The 16222-nt window shown below is 35.6% G+C and overlaps 1 protein-coding gene across 3 annotated transcripts in view; it reads left to right on the plus strand.

Annotated features, from left to right (window-relative positions):
• Positions 1-382: 382 nt before the first annotated feature.
• The window catches only part of PolA2 (DNA polymerase alpha subunit B), a 62237-nt gene continuing 46397 nt past the window's right edge, over positions 383-16222 (plus strand). The window contains exon 1 of one of the 3 annotated variants that reach the window (XM_069826191.1): positions 383-526. Coding sequence is in view for 1 of the 3 variants with exons in the window: in XM_069826190.1 (XP_069682291.1) it covers positions 675-753 (79 nt within the window). In the remaining 2 variants the exon portion in view is untranslated. Of the gene's footprint in view, positions 531-554; positions 754-16222 lie in introns of those variants that run through there. The other 2 variants (XM_069826192.1, XM_069826190.1) reach the window with 2 other exon arrangements.

Raw genomic sequence — 16222 nt, forward strand, 5'->3', positions numbered from 1 at the left:
TGGTTCTTAGAAAGGAATTATGCGTATTAATTCTTTTTAAATACGTACGCCTATAACATATTTAAATAACACGCTTGCGCCGTCTCGCACCATGGGCTGAGGCACTGAAATCACTGAATGGAATTTGAAAATCTGCCTGTGTATGGCATATCGTAATTCAGTTCAAATAAAGTGTGATTTTATTAAGATTTCCAGTTGTATTAATATCACAAAAAGAGTAGCGCGAAATGTTAATAAATGATGCATTTAACTAATACTTAAGTATGTTGCAAATTAATATGTTTTTCTAGTTATTTCGCTTAGAGATGGTCATTTTTATTTTAACGCCGAACAGTCATTTTGGTAAAACAGTGTTGGCAATTCTGAAGTGCGCTGACACGTTGCGTCTGCGCACTGGAAAGAATTCTCTGACCACTTTGTGAAGTTGGCGTTTGGAATGAGGTTGCGTTTTCGTTATGCTCTTCTCAACGCTAGTCTGAATTTTTTTCAACAAGCATCGACGATCCGTTGAAATTATTTGCATTTGGTAGGTAAGTCTCCTGTGTTACACAATATTAACATTGTTTCGAATAGTGCATGCGGCAACTTAAAATTCATTAACCAATGGAAAGTCAAGGTCAAAGTCATGCGCGGCTTTGTGCGTTCATTTTCGCGGGTTTTCATAAAGCGCCAAGATGGTGAAGAAAGAAGCTTTGAAGGAGCAATTCTCATATCTTGGAGTTTGTAATGTAACCGAGGAGGTGCTAGATAAATGTAAGTTGTTCATTTTTCTGTATTTTATACGGTAATGAGAGCATTTAGTAAAGAAACCGACGTAGGTTGGGAGCTGACCTGTGATCATTGTGCTTTGTTGGTGTGAGAAAGGAAGAATGCATTGTATGAACTTAGAAGTATGCAAAGAAGTCTTGCACAGGAATATATTAATTGAAAGGAATAGTACGAGAGCAAAACGAAATCTTGGAGGATTAATTACCAAATGCGATGGCATACCAATGGAAAATATTAAATAATTTACGATCGAAGTATGGTAATCTGTACATCGATTCTGAATTAAAAATTATTGAATTCATGAGCAGGTATAGGCATATTCCAGCACGCTTTACAAATATTTATGTCTTACATTTTTTTGTTTTAGTTTATTAGCTGAATTTAAAATCATTTATTTTTCTTTCGTTTTGTTTGCGGAAGAGTAACTTTAAAATTAGTTTGTGTTCTCTGGAGAGGCTAATCCTTTTATAAAATAATTACCGTAGATTTATAGGTGCCATTAAAAATCTTGCAGCAAATATTGAACTTCTCCCAAGCAGTAAATAATTATGACTACTGCCAGTGTTTTCGTAAGAGGTATTTTCCCCGGACCAACAAAACGCCAAAGTGGCTATAATTTATTATTTATCGCTTCGACGAAGTTGTCATTTTCTTTGTACAAGGAATTACATAGTATTTACAAAAAATGTAATCATTTAATGTTTTATACGGCTCCATTCTATACTGATACGTAGATCATATTCACTTGTCAATTTTTAGCTTCTGAAGTATAATAGCGCCTTTTATCGCCTTTTGATGATGGTTCAGAATATTTCTTAGTTTGGCAAAACATTTTCTGAAATCCGATGACTTCATCCAGTATAATGCTAGTAGCTTACCGGTATATGTATCCATTTCGGTTATATCAGAAGTAATCTATTAAATACCGATAATTTACTTTTTGAGGTTCGTTTTGAGTCTGAAACTTTGATAAATCGTAAATTTATTCGCTACGTGGTAGATAATTTTGAGGTTATGTTAGAACATAGTTTACTATATCGTGAAATAGAACTCGGTTGAACAAGGATTGAGCGTATTCTCTTCCTGCACTTTCAGCCATCTTACATGTCATACCAACATAACTTACGAGGCATTACGAACGTTTCGCGCTAGTTTGCAATATTGCAGCGGGATGGTTACGCGGGTATTTAAAATGTATAAATTCATAGCTATCGATATAACATAACGAATGTTTCGCGCTAGTTTCTAATGTTCGAGCGGGAATTCGTAGTTGTGGAAATGGCTGCAGTAGGTGATCGTATTAATATTAGAAAGCTGAGCATTATTAATAGTGAAAATGAAGCGCAACAGTGGTGCCGGGAGAAAGGTCTGCTTCCCGCAAATATGGAGTGTCCACTTTGTGGGGAGTTTTCGTACTCCCAAACAATAAGGGAGTGCGATGAGACGAATGTACCAGATGTAGCGGAGTCAACGATCACGCATTGGTTTTATACTTGAGGGAAGTGTGTAGAGGTAAGAAAATGAACTGTTATGGCAGATTGGGTTAATTTAGGATTTTACTGACAGGTTAGGTTAGTTTAGGATTTTACTGACAGGTTAGCTTAGGATAGATAACGATGAAAGAGTAATGGAACGTATCGTATGATGACGCAGAATATCTGCATGGAAATATCATATGTACTTCTGTACATTGAAATAATATTAGGATAGATAAGGTTAGTGTAGGATTTTATTGACAGGTTAGCTTAGGTTTTTATGGTGCGTTACGTAATTATTTGTGACAGGTTAGGTTAGTTTAGGATTTTAGTGATAGGTTAGGTTAGTTTAGGATTTTAGTGATAGGTTAGGTTAGTTTAGGATTTTAGTGACAGGTTAGGTTAGTTTAGGATTTAAGTGACATATTAGGTTAGTTTAGACTTTTATAATGCGTTGCATAATTATCTGTGACAGGTTAGGTTAGTTTAGGATTTTAGTGATAGGTTAGGTTAGTTTAGGATTTTAGTGACAGGTTAGGTTAGTTTAGGATTTAAGTGACATATTAGGTTAGTTTAGACTTTTATAATGCGTTGCATAATTATCTGTGACAGGTTAGGTTAGTTTAGGGTTTTGGTTAGGTTAGGTTAGATAAGGTTAGTGTAGGATTTTAGTGACAGGTTACGTTATCTTAGGTTTTTATGATGCGTTACGTATTAGGTTAGTTTAGGATTTAGTGACAGGTAGGTTAGTTTAGGATTTTAGTGACAGGTTAGGTTTAGGATTTTAGTGACAGGTTAGGTTAGTTTAGGATTTTAGTGACAGGTTAGGTTAGTTTAGACTTTTATGATGCGAAGCATAATTATCTGTGACAGGTTAGGTTAGTTTAGGGTTTAGGTTAGGTTAGGTTAGGTTAGTTTTGGATTTTGGTTAGGTTAGGTTAGGTTAGGTTAGGTTGGGTTAGAATTTTGGTTAGGTTAGTTTAGGGTTTTAGGTTAGGTTAGGATTTTGGTTAGGTTAGTTTAGGGTTTTGATTAGGTTAGGTTAGGTTAGTTTAGGATTTTGGTTAGGTTAGGTTAGTTTAGGGTTTTGGTTAGGATAGGTTAGGTGAGGTTATGTTAGGGTTTTCTTTAGGTTAGGTTAGTTTAGATTAGGTTACGATTTTGGTTAGGTTAGGTTAGGTTAGCTTAGGGTTTTGGTTAGGTTAGGTTAGTTTAGGATTTTGGTTAGGTTAGTTTAGGGTTTTAGTTAGGTTTGTTTATGTTAGGTTAGAAATTTGGTTAGGTTAGGTTAGTTTAGGATTTTGGTTGGGTTAGGTTAGTTTAGGGTTTAGGATAGGTTAGGTGAGGTTAGGTTAGGCTACGATTTTGGTTAGGTTAGGTTAGTTTAGGGTTTTGGTTAGGTTAGGTTAGTTTAGGATTTTGGTTAGGTTAGTTTAGGGTTTTAGTTAGGTTTGTTTATGTTAGGTTAGGTTAGAAATTTGGTTAGGTTAAGTTAGTTTAGGGTTTTGGTTAGGTTAGGTTTGTTTAGGGTTTAGGTTAAGTTAGGTTAGTTTAGGTTTTTATTATGCGTTATATAGTTTTAGCTTTTTTATGCTTTGTGTAGGCAAATCTGTGGCAGGTTAGGTTGGGTTAGTTTAGGATTTTGTTGAGAAGTTGGGTTAGGTTAGTTTAGGCTTTTTATGCTTTGCATATACGAAACTGTGCAATGTTGGGTTAGGATAGTTTAGGTTTTATTGACAGGTTAGGTTAGTTTTGGAGTTTAGTGAAATAGGTTAGGTTAGTTTAGACTTTTATGATGGGTTAGGTTAGTTTAGGTTTTTGTAGGCTTTGATTTGCTATAAGTGTTATTTTCTTTCAGACAATGTGGATCGCCGTTAGAAGAACGAACCTAGAATTGGAGGGCCGAATCATATAGTAGAAATTGATGAATGCAAGATTAGACGTAGGAAATTTTAGGCTGGTGGTCGTATTGTGGAGGGTTCTCGGGTTTTGGGCATGATAGATCGTGAGACGAAGGAAGTGCGATTGGAGATTTGTCCGAATAATAAGAGGGACAAAGATACTTTTCTTGGTGTTATTCGGAAACATGTCCCCGCTCAAACCACAATAATGACGGACTGCTGGAAGGGATATGAAGGCCTGGATGTTAACAATTTCCGTCATTTGACTGTGAATCAGAGCCTCAACTTTATTGATCCGGAAAGCGGTGCATGCACGAATTTGATCGAAAACGCAAGCGATTGAGTGTGGCTGTCGTGAAGTAGTGATTTTTTGTTTTTTACGTTGGCAGTTGAAGGATGTCATTGTCTATCATAATGGCGGGCTTCGAAAGAAAGTTCAGTTGTGAAATTTATGTGTTCATTGTAGTATTATATGCTCCAGCGGAGTGTTTTTCAGTGCGTATTGAATTAATAACAGTTCAGCGTTCTTCACATTACATCGTATCGTGTGTTTCATGTGACTAAAATCGTTTCACTGACTAGAAAACAGAACGTTTGCACTCATATTACGTTGTACGTTTCATTTCACAGGTAATTTGCCACATATCTCTACAGTTATTTTACTTGTAACAATTACCAATAGAATGCTTAAGTTTTAAAACGCATCTCCACAAAAAATTCCATCAAATTCGCTTTATAATTCGAACATTTTGTATTGCAAAATCGTCGGAATCCGCTCAATCCTCGTTTCACCTAGAACTCCATTAACAAACGTGTATATATTGGTGCCAACATATTTAATAGTTACTACAATACATTTAACAGTTACTGTTTTCGAATTTTTCGAGTTCCATGCCCTAAATTTGAGTAGTTACGTTTACGTAGTTTTCTGATGAGTTTGTATATTATATGCAAACGGTACGACACGGCCGAGGGTACGATAACTTAGTTTCAAATTCGTTGGTGAGTAGATGTCACCACCTTACAATATAACCGAGGCTATGATCTGAAATATGTGATTCAGTGAATGCACCTCTGGGATTATTAAGATTTATTACAAGTGTACCGTGTTTACTGGGGTATGTATTCATACCAAATTAAATTGTTCCAAAATGTTTACCTTCAATTAAATTTATACTCGCTGAAATATTGTTTCATCTAGATGAGCATTACGCATCTTAGATTTTGTATATTTTGAGACTTTGGGCCCGAAAATTTTTTCTTAAGGCCAAAACCTTTAAAAGATTTAAATTCAATTTCTGATACTTGTTGGAGTCTTAGACCTTAACGTTACTGTTGCTTTATGGACATCATTTTATATCGCATTTATACACCGACCTATTACTGTAAAAATTACTGAAGGTGAAATTGAAGCGGTTTCTAGAAAAGGGGCACATACACGGAAACCATGTTTTAAGATAAACAGTTCTGAAATTTTCTTTCAATTGGAGAAACGTTTTTTTCTTTACGATTTTAATGCTCACATTCTGTACTTCTAAGCTTCAAGTCATTACGGTACTTTAAGTTTAACTTTTTAAAATTTTATGTAACTTACGCTTATTTTAGTACCAGGACAAAAGACAAGAATTTTAAAAATTGTGTTACATGTCCTTTTCCCGCCCAACTGGCACTGAACTGAATTAAAGACACAATGAAGACAAATATTTATGCGGGTAATGTAATTTATTATATATCAGAAATGACTTCTTTTCGCTCTTTCTCAATAAGCTGGGAATGTATCTTCTCCATACTGATTTTATAACATAGCTTAATAATGCACGCATTGTATTTTTCACCTACATAATTAGGAACATTAATTCAGACGTTCTATATGGGCAGGACATGTAGCACGTATGAGCTAATCCAGAAATGCATATAGTATGTTAGTTGGGAGGCCGGAGAGAAAAAGATCTTTGTGGAGGCCGAGGCGTAGATGGGAGGGTAATAACCGAACTGAATTGAAGACACAATGAAGATAAATATTAATGCGGGTAATGTAATTTATTATACATCAGAAATGACATCCTCTCTCTCTCTCTCTCTCTCTCTCTCTCTCTCTCTCTCAATAAGCTGGGAATGTATCTTCTCCATACTGATTTTATAACAAAGCTTAATAATGCACGCATTGTATTTTTCACCTACATAATTAGGAACATTAATTCAGATGTTCGAGTTGGGCAGGGCATGTAGCACATATGAGCGAATCCAGAAATGCACATAGTGTGTTAGTTGGGAGGCCGGAGAGAAAAAGACCTTTGTGGAGGCCGAGGCGTAGATGGCAGGATAATATTAAATTGGATTTGAGGGAGGTGGGATATATGATGGTATAGACTGGCTTAATCTTGCTCAGGATAAGGATGGAGGGCTTGTGTGAAGGCGGCAATGAACCTCCAATTCTCTAAAAGCCGTACGACAACTTGTGGAGCATGTTAGGATCGTTCCGCAGCAGTAATCAGCTGTGCAATGATACTAACTGTTGCCCTGACCTCTACAGTTGCTTGATTGAAACATAAATTGCAGAGATTGTAGACAAACGTATGGCAGATACAACGAGTGGGGGGAGGGAAGTAAGTATACTTGCCCATTTTGTAGCCAGTCTGGTTTTTTTTTTACGTTCTTTTAGTGTCATTTTATGCCAATTTTGTAGTTAATAATTAAGTTTCCTTTTTTATGTCAGCCTATGAAAGGAGGATACCGGTATATTATAAACATTAACATTTTATATGCTCGAAAGTTGGCGTAACATGATAGATTGTAAACAGTTTATTGTTTGATAAGCTTCAGTTTACGGTTTCCCTAACTTTTCCCTACTCCCATCAACCCTGCCTTGTGTACACAAAATAAACTGACATTGAAAAGTGTCTGTTGAATGCATGTCGCACTTAACGAAAAAAACCCGACAAATCTCTTAAGATCAAGGTACCTATTTCCGTACAAGAGCGCTACCAAGGTATGATTTACCTACCTGGTTTCTGGACTAATACGAACCGACGACAAAAAAAAATTGAGGCGCGACGTCAATTTGGGACAAAAGGGGAAAATTTTAGAACACGGACTGCACCTACCAAATTATGTCTTAAAATGCTAAAAAGAGCAGATTTGTCTGCGTTTGTCGAATGCGCATCATTATATTTACGAAAAGCCACTTTTCATTGCCAATAATTTATTTTGTGTGCACAAGGTTAGAATTTTGAAGTAAGAGGGAAAGGGTGCAGTCCGTGTTCTGGAGTTCTACCACAGTCTACTATATACAGTCGCGAAGCTCAATATGTAGTAAAAAATGCAAACATGGGTAGTTGCCCACCACTAGGATCGCTACTATCGCCTCATCGCAGATCTCTCTCCTAGTAGACGACAAAATATGCTACACTTTCGTTGTATTCTTTTGGAAATATTAACACCTTCCTTCCATTATTGAAATATTAAATGCATAAAGTTAATTTATCATTTTAATGAAGTATATTAAATTCCACCATAAACTCGAAGATACCTACAAGAAATAGGTTAATATAATTTTTGTTTGTGCAAAACGAACTGAAATTTATTATAATCGCTTCACTCATTCAATATTATAGCGATAATTAACTATGAAACCAATAAATATTAATTTGCATTTCCCTTTACAACAATAATAATGGAAATATGAATTAATGGAGTTATTACGTGTACCGGTACTTGTAGTTTATGCTTACGTAGTTAACAAAGTGGGATGAGGTTAAGCAATAATAATCACACCAGAATTGGAAATAAAACGTGATCAATAAATTTTATTGTAACAGACTTGTTCTACGTCTCCAGTAAAGTAACAAATAAAAATAACAACAAAATTAACAGCTATAATTAAAAACATCCTTTGAAAAAAAAAAGTAGGCCTAAGCAATAATAATCCCACCAGAATTGAAAATAAAACGTGATCAATAAATATCATTAAAACAAACTTAATTTTTCTACGTCTCTAGTAAAATACAATTATTCCAATTATTGTATTTTAGCCATTAACATTTTCATTACAACCAATAACGAACGTTTCACAAGCATCAATGTGAAATACGCAACGAGCTAGCACTCGATGGAAATACGACACAGTCCAAATCGACCGTGGACAGTCTATTGTTTCTAGTTGCTAACCGCTTGGAGCGCTTTATCACGAGATTTGCAAAAAATCACCTCAAGCTTCGCGACTGTATATAGTAGACTGTGGTTCTACCACAGTTTAGTATATATAGTTGCGAAGCTCAATACTTACTAAATATGCAAACATAGACAGTTGAAATGTGCATCCATAGATAGTTGCTAGCCACCAGGATCGCTACTATCGCCTCATCACAGAGACTTTCCCTAGCAGACGATAAAATGTATTGTACTTTTGATATCGTGTTCTTTTGAAAAATTAACACCTTCCTTCCACTATTTAAATACGAAATACATAAGGTTTATATATTATTTTCATAAAGTATATATTATATTTTATAAACTCACCTTCCTGGATCTTTCGGAAGGATACCTCTGATCTCTTTTTCTTAGAATTTATAGTGCAACAAACGTCTCCTTGTCCCATATTATTACTCACATTATTGTATTTTAGCCATTTACAGTTATTACAACCAATAACGAACATTTCACAGTTTACACAACTTTTCACAACAATGCGAAATACGGCACAGTCAATGCCTTTTCGATCTAGACCAGGCCGTAATATATGTTCGGGTTTTCTATTTCAGTGTATGGAGCTCAGTGAATTATTATATTATAACTTTATTGCGTATCATAGCTAAGTTTTATTTAGTGTAATGTGTCCATAAGTTCCCTTTACTCCTTGTTGCATAATATGTTGCAGAAATAATTAAAAAACTGTGTTATTGTAATGTGAAGAGAATTTTACATGTTAACATAATCTTTTCGCATCAACATTTTAAGTTTAGAATGGAAGCTATTTTGAGGTTTAATAAAAAGAATTTATATTGTGATTTTAATATAGCACATCTACCTTCCTTGATAAAGACAGAACATTTATCATACCACTCTTATGAAATTAAGTGTACGTACGTTTGTTACTTCGTCTCTTAGGTAGTATATAAATACAATAATTCAATATTCAATTGTAATATTAAAATACAGACAAATTGAATGTGCAGAGTATCATACATGACATTATGCTTAATTATAATGTATAATTGCGAATTTAGGAATGTAAGTTAAATATAGTAAACATAATCTATAATATTTCCATATGGATGGCAGGGCATTGGAGACCACTAAAATTAGACAGAAAGGGGCAACTGGGACAGTAAACATAACCTATAATTTCAACATATCTAAATATTCGTGCGGTGCAACTGAAAATTATTGAATCGTGCATAAATGAATGTACAAGAAAATCGCAATATTTAATCGAAATACAGGCAGGTAGGTCTATTACACATACGAACAACGTAATTTTCACATCAAAAATAATATTACACCTTAACTCGCAAGGAATTATGTCTGAAGTGTCTCCTAATCATTGTTTTAAATTTTATTAATGCAATTACACTACAATTTAGAGAAATATATGTTAATTTTTGTGCATTCCAATTAATTTATATGGTTGAAACGCCGCCCTTCGTGATCGGGTTAAGCGAGTCACATGGTCTGCCTTACGGCCTGTATTATAGATGCCAGTGACACAGTCTATTGTTCCTAGTACACAGCGCTCCAAGCGGCTAGCAACTACCGCGAGAAATGCAAAAAATCACCCCAAGCTTCGCGACTGTATGTACTAGACTGTGCTAATATCTTGTTGAAAGAATTAGCTGAAGAAGGTCCTGCGGAATACAGGAAACATCTCAGAATGAGTCCTGTTTTAAGGGTTTTGAACTTTTTTCGAACCACTTCTACGTCTATGTTTTCGAAACCTTGTTCCATGAGTTCATTAACTAGTTTCTGGAATAATAATTCCCGCTTGTTTTTATTGAGGTATTCTTTGTCACGTATATTCCATACAAGTTCATACTTCTCATATACTTCCTAAAACTTTATGATATCGTTTGAATTCCACTTAGGGGCGCTCATTATTAATAATTATTAATTTACTTCGACAGTAGGTCTAAAACTACAAACTTTCTACTTGCCAAGTTGCTACAAGTTCGCAATCACACACGGAAAGTGGAGGAGTCAAGTTGGTCACGTGACGGGAAAGTGGACACACAAGTTGACTGGTCGTCAGCTCTACTCAACTCAATTCTACTTGATCGCCAAGTCACAACTTGACTGTCTCGACCATATCACACGGGGAAAGTTGAAGGAAAGTCGACTTGCTCCAAGCACTTGACTCCTGTAAACTATGCCCGTGTGAATTAGCCTATAGGATGTTAAGTTGATCCGAACTATAGTTTTGTCTTCTGTCTTACTGCCCAGTCTCACAACTTCATGTGGCGAGTACATGTTGTTTGCAACTGAATGATTCTTGAAATGCATTCCCTCTAACTTTATTATCCGTTGCAACATTACTAGCATGCGAATTCATCCCATAGTCCTTCGAAGAAGTAACCTGAAGCTTAGATGCGTTTATATGAAGACTGGTAATTTGTTAATTGCGGTAGTTGGAGGTTAGGTTTGTTACTTTGTACAGTTGAATGGCAACGAAACCCACAATATTTATTCCGTAGATATATCGGTCATATTGAGCTGTGTAATCTTAAAGTATTACTGAAAACTTTAAAAACTGTTACTTAACCAAAATTGTTGGAATTTTGGTTAACTTCAAAGTCCTTAATTAGTGTTTTGTTTCAATACCTTAGGCTACAAACGATTTGTTTTTCTAGCAGCAAATTCAGGGTACAAACTATTTGTGTTTCTAGCAGCAAATTCATCCCGCCTAAATTCATTTTCCGCCAAAGAAGGGGAGATTTAGCTTGTCATGGAATCTGTGTACCTATGAGCACATCAATAAGTTATATAGGCCTATGTCCAATGTAAGGCATTTCCCTTACCGCATGCTGGACAGTTCACCCAAACCCAAGACTGATAAAATTGTTTACTAGGCAGTGGAGTCATTGTATGCTCTCTATTGATAACATAAGATGAATGGCCTTTGAGTACTCTACTTAACTGGAATTTGAATTTAACTGAAATTCTTGCATTTGAAGTTGGTCCGAACACATTTTTGTGATTGATTTCGTTGCTTTCATAAATGAAATTACAGATATAATGTAATTTCGTCTACACCTGTGGAGTAAAGGTTAGCGCGTCTGACCTCGAAACCAAGTGGCCGGTGTTCGAATCCCGTTTGGGGCAAGTTATCTAGTTAAGGTTTTTTCCGGAATTTTCGTTCAACCCAATTTGAGCAAATGCTAGGTAACTATCAGTGCTGGACCCTGGACTCATTTCACTGGCATTATCACCTTCATTTCATTCAGACGCTAAATAACCTGAGATGTTGATACAGCATTGTAAAATAACCCACTAAAAAGTTGTAATTTCAAATTTGATATAGGTTCTGTTATAAAGTAATGGGTGATTTTTTTTAAATGTAGAGAAGCGATACAAACGCGAAGAAAAGTGAGATTACTTTTTCTCTTTAATGAGTATAAAATTAATAGTGGTATTGCAACACACAGATTTCGAGATTTTAGCTGAAATAAAATATCACATTAGGCTACTGATTACCTAATAAGTTGTTTCGAGGCTTGCCGTTCGTGTATAGCGATTTCCTGGGGTTTTCCCCAACCGTAAGGCGAATGTCAAGTAATCTATTGCGAATCTTCGGCCTCATCTCGCCAAATACCATCTCCCTATCACCAATCCCATCGACACTAAATAACCGAACCACTAAAAAAGAATTTGGAATACCTTTATTAAATGATTCAGAAATTATTATAACTTGTATAAAAATAATTAGAATTTCGTTGCGAATATTCTAAGTTCAAATAGTCTTTAGAGTCTAGGCAATGCGAATTAGACGTTGCCACTACTGTTGTTTCTACCTCAGTAGAAGTAATATTCAAAATTTTGAAGTAATTTGTGAGTGAACGAAAGCATTCATAGTTTAACACTTGGATTTCTTTTAAATGCTAATTTTGTAAACAAAAACACACACAGGAAATAGTTACGATATACAGATCATTTCATGCAAATTTGTGAATAAGTCATATATACTTAAACAGTACAATTTATCAATTAAGTTTAGGAGATTTTTTTTTTTTTTATATATTAGGTAGGTTTTTTTTTCTATTCATTCATAGTCGTCCGCCAAAGGGCAGGTCTTTCAGTACAAACCAATCATTCTCCAATCTTTCCAATTTTTCGCTTTCGTCACAGTTCGCATACGATCCATTATCTTAATGTTTATCATCTGAAATCTTATTCTGCCCCGAACTTTTTTTTTCCCCCGTTCATCATTCCTTCCAGTACATCCTCCAGAAGGCAGTTTCTTCATTGTCGGTGACCCAGCCAAGTTTTTTTTCTCTTTCTGATCAGTTTCAGAATTATTCTTTCTTCATCCACTCTTTCTAGCACAGAGATATGTTTCAAGATACGAGTAGGCTCGGGTGATAATTCCCTGACACTGAAACCTTGATGGTCTATTTCCTATCTTAATTGGTTCTAGTTGAACAGATCTTTATCCCGTATTAGGCTCGAGAGTGTTCACGAGATTCTTTTCAGAAAGATCCTCCTCAGGTAGGGTTAACGATTCCCAGGAGTACATACCTCCTCCTGACTAATACTTTACTATGAAAATTATGTGAGAGAGGCTGCTTCATAGGTTTTTTCTACAAAGTCTGAGGATATTTCCTTAGACCACAGTGATCCCTTAGAAGTCGTGCATTTCTCAGTTCTCTAGATCACAGTACGTTATAAAGTGAATTTCTTCATCCTCCTTTTACTATAGCGATTCCTTTCCACTTGTATTCACTTCTGATAATGATTGTTTAATCAACTCATCAGTGGACTTACGAATTGTGAAGATAATGCGAAATACTGGCATTTCTAGCACAGCTTTATTTCTTATTCTGTCTGTCCATTTAACACGCTCTATTCCTCTCCATATCAAAATTTCAAATGCGTCTAGTTGTTTCTCCTCACTTGGTCGTAGTGTCCATGTTTCTGTTCCATACAATGCCACGCTTCACACAAAGCACTTCACTAGTCTCTTCCTTAGTTCTTTTTCCAGAGGTATGCAGATGTTCTTTTTCTAGTAAAAGCTTCCTTTGTCATTGCTATCCTCGTTTTGACTACCTGGCAGCAGTTCATTTTACTACAGTACACCCCACATATTTGAAATTGTCCACTCGTTCCTCTGCCTCGTTTCCAATTCGCACATTTAGACCTAATTTATTTTTCGCCGTTGTAACTTATTCTCTCTCTTTCATTCATTTTTCATATTCCTATTTTTCCTCAAACTATTTTTTTTTTTTGCTCCTTCAGCATAGCTCTTTCATGCGAATTTGCGCGCATTCGGAAGTATCTGGTTGTATGTCTGTTGAGCGAGGTAACAGAGATCAGATGTACGAGTATAGTGCTTGACATAACTTTAGGAAACATTATTTTGCGATATGAAAAAGCATGAAGAATGTTGGGTTTTTAGTGATATACTTGTCCAGACAGAAAACGAGTTATTGTATTATTCTTCGTTCGAAACGCAAAGATAAGAGTACTTAAATGAATTAATAAAAACATGCATTTTGATGCAAATCCTCTATCTAGTGATAGAATGGGAAAGTCTGGAATTCTCGTCGACGAGACTGGACCTCTCATAATAGATAAAATTAGATTTGCTTTGTGTGATCTAAGAGTTAATCATTCTTGCTGTTGCCTTGTGCAAAGACATGAGGAATCTAGGCTATAACAAAACGAGATTCACAGTAAAGACGAGGAAGTTGTAAGATTTGTGGTTACCTTTTCTGATGGACTAAAAACAAATGCCTCACTACAAATATTAATAAGCGAATGAGAAGGTTTAAAATTTTTCAGCCATGCAAGTGGTGAGAGTTTATTGGATTAATTTAATTTGTATACTTCAAACATTCGAAGGCAATAATCCTATAGGTATTTATAAGTAGGGATTTCATATGAATATCTTAAATTTGTTTTAATAATCGTAGCTAGAGTGCCCGTTTATAGAGTGTGTATTTCGGTTTGTTTTTGTTTTATTAATTATACTGTGTTGTACAGTTATAATGAAGTCGACCTGGTTGGCAAGTTGGTATAGCGCTGGCCTTCTATGCCCAAGGTTGCGGGTTCGATCCCGGGCCAGGTCGATGGCATTTAAGTGTGCTTAAATGCGACAGGCTCATGTCAGTAGATTTGCTGGCCTGTAAAAACTCCTGCGGGACAAAATTCCGGCACATCCGGCGACGCTGATATAATCTCTGCAGTTGCGAGCGTCGTTAAATAAAACATAACATTTCAACAATTATAATGAATATTCTCTATTTCTGTTTCATATAAAAAACTTGAGAATCCATCTTTCGCAGCATTACACAAACACACAAAGTCTAGTAGCAAAATCGTATCAAAGAGTGATGAAAATCGCAATATTACAATCCGTCAATAATCAATCGGTCAATCTGAAAGAGCGTCGTTCGTGGACGCATTTTGCACTGATGAAGTGCGAACGCGCCTAAAATAAAAAAACTGGCAAGGTTTTTGTAAGTCAATGGAAATGCTTAAAAAGCTCCAGGTACAAAATACATAGCTGCAGGGGTGGCAGGGGACCATGAGTGACGCGAAACTCTTCATCTTAACTATGACCGCGTTCAGATATAATGTATAAATATAAAATTTCAATCGCGAAAACACCTTCAATATTACTGACATGTGAGACGTCATTAAGCAGTGTATCAAACGTGAATTAACTGTACTAACTTAAAAATGATTAGTGTGTGTGTGTGTGTATGTATGTATGTATAGTGTTCATTACGAACAAGTCATACTTGGCTCATTTTCGAAAAAAATTGATGGGCGAGCATTCGTGGCAGTAGGGGACTGACTTTCAAATATATGAGTTTATTAACATTGTAATGCATTTGGGACAATTATTATTAGTATTTAAATAACCAACATTTTTCTCCGCGTGCTTTTTTGAACAGCTAAAGTACAGGACCACTTGGGGCGGGGGGGGGGGCACAATCCTTGTATTTATCACAGCTAAATAGACATGGAAATAGAATGTGAAAGTGCAGTCAATACCATCTACCTTCACCTGGCTGAAGTAACAAGACCAGCACCCGCTGTTGTAGGTCGTGAACTTAAGAACAACTTGATGGGTAAATCCTCCAGAATTCTCCACTTACCTGTTAGGGCTAGTCAGTAGACGAGAAGACAAGATGGGAGCCAGGAACTTGCAAAAAAAAAAAAAAAAAATTAAGAAAAATGTTTTGCGCGCGCGTGTGTGTGTTCTATTTCCTACATTTTCAAGCTACTTGATTTTTTTGTACATGAAATCGCGGTGTGATACATGATGTGTAGGCTAGTTTCATTTTTATGAGTCAATTAGTTTGAGTTATTTTGAAAATTTGCGTATCTCAAAATGAAACATGTCTCTTAATTTATCACTAAAATGTCTGAAGTACTTCTGAAAGACCAGTGGCATATTTAGAAAAGCATTACGTATTAGTTTTCCTATATCTTTACTACAAATGATGGGGGAGGGGGGATTTTTATAACCACAGCATACCTAAAAATAAATTTCCATTGTTACTATAAACATTTCATTTTTTATTTTAAAAAGTATTCATTTCGTAGTAAAAACTCATGCACTATATAAGTTATATAGAACATACAGCGAAAATTTCATGTTCCTAGCATCAAAATTGTGAGAGCCTTTACACTTCGAACCTGACAATGTGCTGAAAAGAAGTGTAAGAAAACAGCTTGTAAAATTTGGAAGGAATTAAAATTCAAGAGTGTAGTCAGTTACATATTGTGTAATTTTTATGTGTTCGAGCGTCTCAGAGCATTGAAACTTGCTCAGCATTTAATAAGAGCTTGCTGATTTACTGTTCACAAGAAAACGAAAATACGATTTTTGACTGAATAGTGTTGAATATATTTTGTAAA

This window comes from Periplaneta americana, chromosome 5 (genome assembly GCF_040183065.1).
Source record: "Periplaneta americana isolate PAMFEO1 chromosome 5, P.americana_PAMFEO1_priV1, whole genome shotgun sequence".
NCBI classification, from domain to species: Eukaryota; Metazoa; Arthropoda; class Insecta; order Blattodea; family Blattidae; genus Periplaneta; species Periplaneta americana.